Source organism: Sparassis crispa (genome assembly GCF_003851025.1).
Source record: "Sparassis crispa DNA, contig_000013F, whole genome shotgun sequence".
NCBI lineage: Eukaryota > Fungi > Basidiomycota > Agaricomycetes > Polyporales > Sparassidaceae > Sparassis > Sparassis crispa.
This window is the reverse complement of record NW_020939760.1, coordinates 132820-138990: the sequence shown is the minus strand read 5'-3', so window position 1 is coordinate 138990 and position 6171 is coordinate 132820. Positions and strand designations below refer to the sequence as shown.

The 6171-nt window shown below is 48.4% G+C and overlaps 3 protein-coding genes across 3 annotated transcripts; 1 reads left to right on the top strand and 2 right to left on the bottom strand.

Moving 5' to 3' along the window:
- SCP_1400520 (hypothetical protein) lies at window positions 1-792 on the top strand (the record flags this gene model as incomplete). Its single annotated transcript, XM_027763759.1, has 2 exons — window positions 1-114; window positions 163-792. 2 exons carry the CDS (start codon window positions 1-3, stop codon window positions 790-792), a joined length of 744 nt encoding a protein of 247 aa, XP_027619560.1.
- Window positions 793-4744: 3952 nt separating this feature from the next.
- SCP_1400510 (hypothetical protein) lies at window positions 4745-4993 on the bottom strand (the record flags this gene model as incomplete). Its single annotated transcript, XM_027763758.1, has 2 exons — window positions 4745-4909; window positions 4958-4993. 2 exons carry the CDS (start codon window positions 4991-4993, stop codon window positions 4745-4747), a joined length of 201 nt encoding a protein of 66 aa, XP_027619559.1.
- A 76-nt stretch (window positions 4994-5069) lies between these two features.
- SCP_1400500 (hypothetical protein) lies at window positions 5070-5351 on the bottom strand (the record flags this gene model as incomplete). The annotated part of the gene is made up of 2 exons (XM_027763757.1): window positions 5070-5231; window positions 5292-5351. The coding sequence occupies 2 exons, from the start codon at window positions 5349-5351 to the stop codon at window positions 5070-5072; spliced, it is 222 nt and encodes a 73-aa protein (XP_027619558.1).
- Window positions 5352-6171: the final 820 nt, after the last annotated feature.

Below are 6171 nucleotides of genomic sequence, written 5' to 3'. Positions count from 1 at the left end.
ATGGATGACACAGCAATCTTTGGAAGGTTGGTCGAAAAATTCAGCGCAAAAAGCTCTGAAGTCGATATGGAGAACTATGGGAATGAGATATTGCAGACTCTGATGGACCTGGAGGTATGTTAGTCGAAATGTGGTCATTGTCCATGGCTAACTCGATTGTAGTCGGAGATGAAACCAGATCCTTATTACATCGACAAACAGATCCAGATGGACTGGTCACACCGGTCGACTCTTATAGAATGGATTGCGGAAGTCCACCAACGTCTACACCTCGTCCCCGAGATGCTCTTTCTCTGCGCAAACTGTATCGACAGATTCCTTTCTTGCAAAACTATTAACATTGAGAGGTTACAACTAGTCGGTATTACCGCCTTGTTCATTGCTGCCAAATACGAAGAAGTGAGGCCGCCTCCTATTACCGATATGATCTATTGGGCCGACGACAGCTGCACGGACACGGAATTAAAGAGTGCAGAGCGTATGATGCTCTCCAAACTCGAGTTCCAGCTGGGCAGGCCAAGTCCCATTGATTTCTTTGCGTGGATTGGCCAAACCGGTGGATACTCTCCAAAAGCACATGCCGTCACACAGTACTTCTTAGAGGTCACCATAATCGATGCGTGTTTCCTGAATCATCCTCCAAGCCTGATCGCTGGTGGTGCTTATGCTCTGGCACGGATCATGCTCAGCGAAGATTCTCAAGTACGTTCTGTTCATTGCTGGGTTGCTGCATCGCTGACTCGTGCCTTAGTCCCGAGCTCATATCTCTTGTCTGGGATACACTTCTGCTGAACTGCAAGAGATGGCCTCCATTATATACAACAGCTACGTAGACGTTCATCGCCGATATCCGGGATTTTACACACACCTATACCAAAAAAATGGCGATATATCACGTTTTGTCACAGAAAAGATCACCGGCGGGTTTTCTGTCTCCGAAGAGACAGTAAATACGGTTAGTGATACTGTCTTGAGAAGTGTGAAGCAAGGGGGCATGTCCAAGGCTAAAAGAAAGAGTGCAGCGCTTTCGTCGTATGGCTTTAGTGGAGGGATGAGACCCCGCAGCGCAGGCATTAGCGCATAGTTCTCTAGCAAGAACCCAAAGTAAACTTATCTAATGTTCATCGGAGCGCAATTCCAAGATGATAATTTACTAAAAAAACAAGGTTGCCATGGCGATATAGACCTGAGCCAGCAGCTTACCTCCTTGTTTTGTCTTTCAGTCAGAGTGACTTCCATGCTGGTGGTGTCGGGAGTCCGAGCATGACTAACGGGAGCACCCGCGGGAGGTATGCTGAAGCACCTCGCCGAGTCGGACGGCACCACCAACAAACCCATCATGTAACTACTATGCGAATACCATGCTTGCTTGCTTATGATCAGTTCTCCTACCTCGCGATAGCCATCTGACTCTCATATTAATCATTGTATCCCCGAATCGACACGTGCGCGCACCCCCGAGAAGTCGCAGGGGCGAACCCTGCGACTTCTCCCCATCAGCACTCGGCGCGCATCGCGCGCCTGCGCTCATCCCCGATCGGCCTATAGATACTGCCGACACAACCTGGCCTCGCCTGAACCCCACCACTGATAGGACTAACCCATCTCGATGCAATACCCCACAGTGGGTGTTCGAAACTACTCCTTAAACCTATCAGTAGATGGATGCATTCTTGTAGTCTCCCATACCATGTTCGTTTGCGTCAATGTTGTTGGTAGCACATCATTCGGTGCGATAGGCCTGAGCCAACAAGATCAGGTCACTCTGTATGGGTTACTTCGCCCTTGTCATGGGACGCCAAGCAAACACTCAAAGCACCTTCTGCCTTTGCATCTATTTAAGTACCATGGGTGGGCCAACAGTGCATTCTTGATCCTTCGAGCTCGGATTTCAACCAATGGGAATCAATTACTTTGGCCAGTATGTCTCTTTTTAAGACAATCTTTCTAATTTTGACCATTAATTTCGTACTATAGCTTCTACAAGGATTACCAGCACCTCTTTGAGGCTGTGGTTTCTTTTTGCACTCTTAAATAGCTAATTGACTCACAAGAGATGCGCATTCCGTGTCTCAAAAGCTATTAATAGTTTCTTTACATAATATTTTGGGGCGGAGTCGATTGAGGAATCCGCAAGTCCAATCGCATCGCTCTTCAACACGGTATAAAGCAACGTGAAGCCCGAATTCAATATATGATTCGTCTCCAAGCCCAACTTCCATGACCTCGCTGCCTAAGGAACATCGTCAGTGCTTTTTCAGCAATGCAACCCTTCTATTAGGAACTTGGCTTGGAAGCGCCATTACATCATCATTATTAGCGATCCTCTCACTTTACTTCCCACTCTTCGCGATGCCGGTTCTGCTACTACCTGCCAGTATTGCGCCATATGCCTCATGATCAGGCGCAGAGATTGTCCTGGGCAACCAAGTTCCATTATGGCTTACAACTACGCTAAGAAATGTGCTCACACCTAAGCCTCGGATCAAAAACAACTTTCAGCTTCGCACACTTCTGTGCGACATACTTTCGCAGAATAGCGCCACCTGGCTATTAGGTCTTCTCACGCTTCCCAACGAGGAGTGCCACCGCCAGCAGTGTCCTAGGTGCGCACCTCCAGAGTTACTTGAAATCAAGGCTCACGTAGCAGTCGTCGATATGGTTAACCCCGCGGAGCAGCTTCACCGAGTCACTTTCAAGCTTACTCAAGAAACCATTGATGGCATCACCAATCATTTCGAGACAGCCATTCCTACGTACCGCGATTTACTCTCTCGCGATGGATCTACGACAGAGAGTAACCAACGTGAAGCTCGGAGACAATTTAGGGACCATGTCAACACCTTTTTTTTTCATGCGCCTGTAATTGTCCTCCGCCAAATAACCACAGACGGAAGCAGTACGTTGCCACAATTCTACAGCATGCAAGCTCTACAACAGATCCGGCGCCTTGTCGGCCACACCGAAGTACCTCAACATGGACAAATGATACAGTGTCTGCCACCAACGATTCTCCATGCAACAGAAGCATATCCATACGTCACGACTGACATCTTCATGGGCACGATTAGCAATTGGCAACCACATTACTTCGAATTGACCCCTCTTTCCCTATCAGTTTTTAATTACAACAACTTATTTCCACTGCCCCCTTCGGCGCCCACTTACGGTGTCTCGAGCACTACCATGGCTGACTCTTTCTTGTGCTACGACTCACAACACCAATCATACGGCCAGCAAATCAGTTAAGAGAAGCTAGCCTATTGCTAAGTACGTATCAGTCTCATTGAAACTACTTAACGGTCTACTAACCGAATTTTGGCTCAGTGTCGCTAGAAAGTGTTCGTGGGATCCTACTCTACTCGCGAGGGAGACATTCTGCAGCGAGGACCTTTGGACGATTCCGATAAGCGATTTTGGCGTGAGACCTGTCATTGGCAGCATCATCGAATAACTTGGCATGGATATCTTGACAAGTCAAGGTCGGTAGATGGTTACGAACTCTTCTGCGTTTGCCTTGGATATTGTGCTTCACGCTCCTGCTTAGCTGGATGGGCGCTTTGCTGCTGGATCTGTTCGACTAATCCGACTAGGCAGTTCCTAGGATAGACATTCCCTGGGGCATAGTCGTCCACTCTGGTCTCGCTACGAGATGGCCGTTCCATGATCCGTTGCCGAGGTGGAGATACGGGTACCTATACCAGTAAAGAAGTGTGCTTTGCAGACCAGTCAACGAGGTCTTGTGTTGGACTGGCCATGTATTGGACTAGCCTGAAAGGCAAACTAGAATGAAAGGCAGACCGGTACTTTGCCTGTGTTCTAGTATGACTGGAGGTCTAAGATATGGGTTTTTCATTTCTTCGATTACCTAACTAGTATAGTTGCTAACTATAACATCGCGGTGGGCCTGGACGATAGCTTTCAAGACATGAGCAACACATCATACGTAGTAGACATAGGCTGTCTGGCCAAACGTGTAAGTTAACAATAAATCTCGGTAGGTTTGCAGACTTAGTCCCTCGAGCGATTTCTTTGCCAAGTATGAAGGCTTCAGCGTTATACCTTGAACTTCGACGGTAAGGCAACGGTTGTCGACCATGACCTACCTGGAGACCGACCGTCAAATTAAGGCACGCACGGCCCAACAATATGTCAAATCAACGATGTAATTTCAAAGGTGGGTGAGCAGGATACACGATTTCGCGATAGAAAATATAGCCCAAATTGGCCTAGCTGTCGGCCAGAAGGATTCGGTGGGTGGGGATGTAGAAAAAGAGAAGAGACGATATTCGAGGGAGTCAAAACACAGCGGGAGCATAAAAAGCACAAGTACGAGGCAGCCTTGGGTGGGTATGAAACATCGTATCGACCAAACGAATTGTGTACTGGGTTGCCGAGAACCTGGACGGCAAAGGGCTTGTCAGCCATGCGAAATAGAGAGATAAATGAGATAATATAAACCCGTACGATGAGCGCGACGAGCTGAAAGCATAGACCTATCGACGAAGGGCAGCAAACTCGATGAGAGGAGAAATGCAAAAGAACCAGACGCACCTATAGACGTGATGACTTGATAAAGTGCGCATCTGTACAGGAAAAAAATGTGGTAAGTAGATGATAAATACGATAAACGAGAGAAAGGATGAACCTAGAGCGCCGTGTCGAGCTTCAGGAACTCACGCCACTCCTTTTCGGCCCAGACGGTGTTACCCTCGAAGTTAGTCTTGGTGTAGTAGTACCTAGTTCAGATAGAGTCAAAAGCATACTTGGCCTTCTCGCGCTCAGCGTTGTCGATGTACGTCATCTCGATGTCCTTCTCCCAGCTCTTATTCAGGAGCAGAGCGACATCATCGAGATCGGTGATTGCCTTGGTGAGTTTGAGGAGATCACCGGCGGTGAAGAGTTTGAGCTAGATCGCCTCAACGATGTAGGGCAAGGGCGGATTCTCGAGCTTGACAGCATCTTCGAGGGGCATGCCCTCGGGCAAATACATGGCCTACGTAGAGTGGCTTGGTCAATATTGCACAACGAAGAAGACGGGAAACTCGGACTTACTACTTCATCGTCGATCAGGTCCAGGTGTAAACTTCATCGCCCTCCTTGAACGTAAGACCGCACTTCACCTCCATATTGACCGTGAAGCAGGGGTCCTGCTTGGCGATCTCGTTGATGATATTGAAGCGGTTCCAGGGACCGCTCTTTGGGATAAGAACGTCGGCATCCTGTTTTAACTTGGATGTGGGTAAAATTGATGTGCTCAAAACAGAAGAATAAGACAAACTTGAGCTAACCTTAGTAAGACGAAGGCCAAGCGCCTTCATGTAGATGCCGCCAATGACCGAAACGTGCATCCCACTAGCAATCTAGGGCCTGAGCACCTTGAACATAGTGAACAAGAATGGATTCAATGCGAGGTAACGGAGGGCCATGATTGATAAACTAGGTGCAAGAAAGTGGCAGTATATCAGATGATGTAGTGACGGGGTATGACAGAGGAGGCTTACTTGACAAGCGGTTGATTTGCAGAAGAGCATTGGTTGAAGATGAGGGCGACGGGATAGTCGAAAGCAGTTGAAAGGATTGGAGGACTCTAGCCTCGCAAAGGCCGATGCATTTATACTTCTCTGACAACACAGCATCGATTGAGTGACTCAAGATGGTGTGCTCGACTATGGCAGGCGGTGTGTCACAAGCATTACCAAAGGACGGCTGATTCATCGATCTCCTCGATCATCGATGGCCGTTCAGTTGTAAACCCGCTTATCGATGGCGCCTGTCAAGTTCTAGGCCATATTTGCTGCTAGAAAGGGGCACATAACACGAGGCAACGCAAGATCCGATGGAAATCAGCGCACTTGGCAGGCAGTCCAGGCCCCTTGCCATGCGGTACAGAGGCAGTGAAACACCGCCGTAAAAGCAACGATGAATAGATTAACGAAATGGCGATGCAAGGTCTGGTGAGCAGTCTGTTGCACGATGACGTGCCAAGACACGGAAGAACCATTGCCTTCCACATGGTCCATGGATCAGATCTTGGCCGGTAACAACTCATGTGAATAGACGGCAGCTAGCGTGATGCCAAGCACGACCTCACGATGTCTGGGGTCGAAACAGCATGTGGGAGAAGCATCCCCTTGCACATGGTCCATCGATCATAGTCAGTCAGCAGCT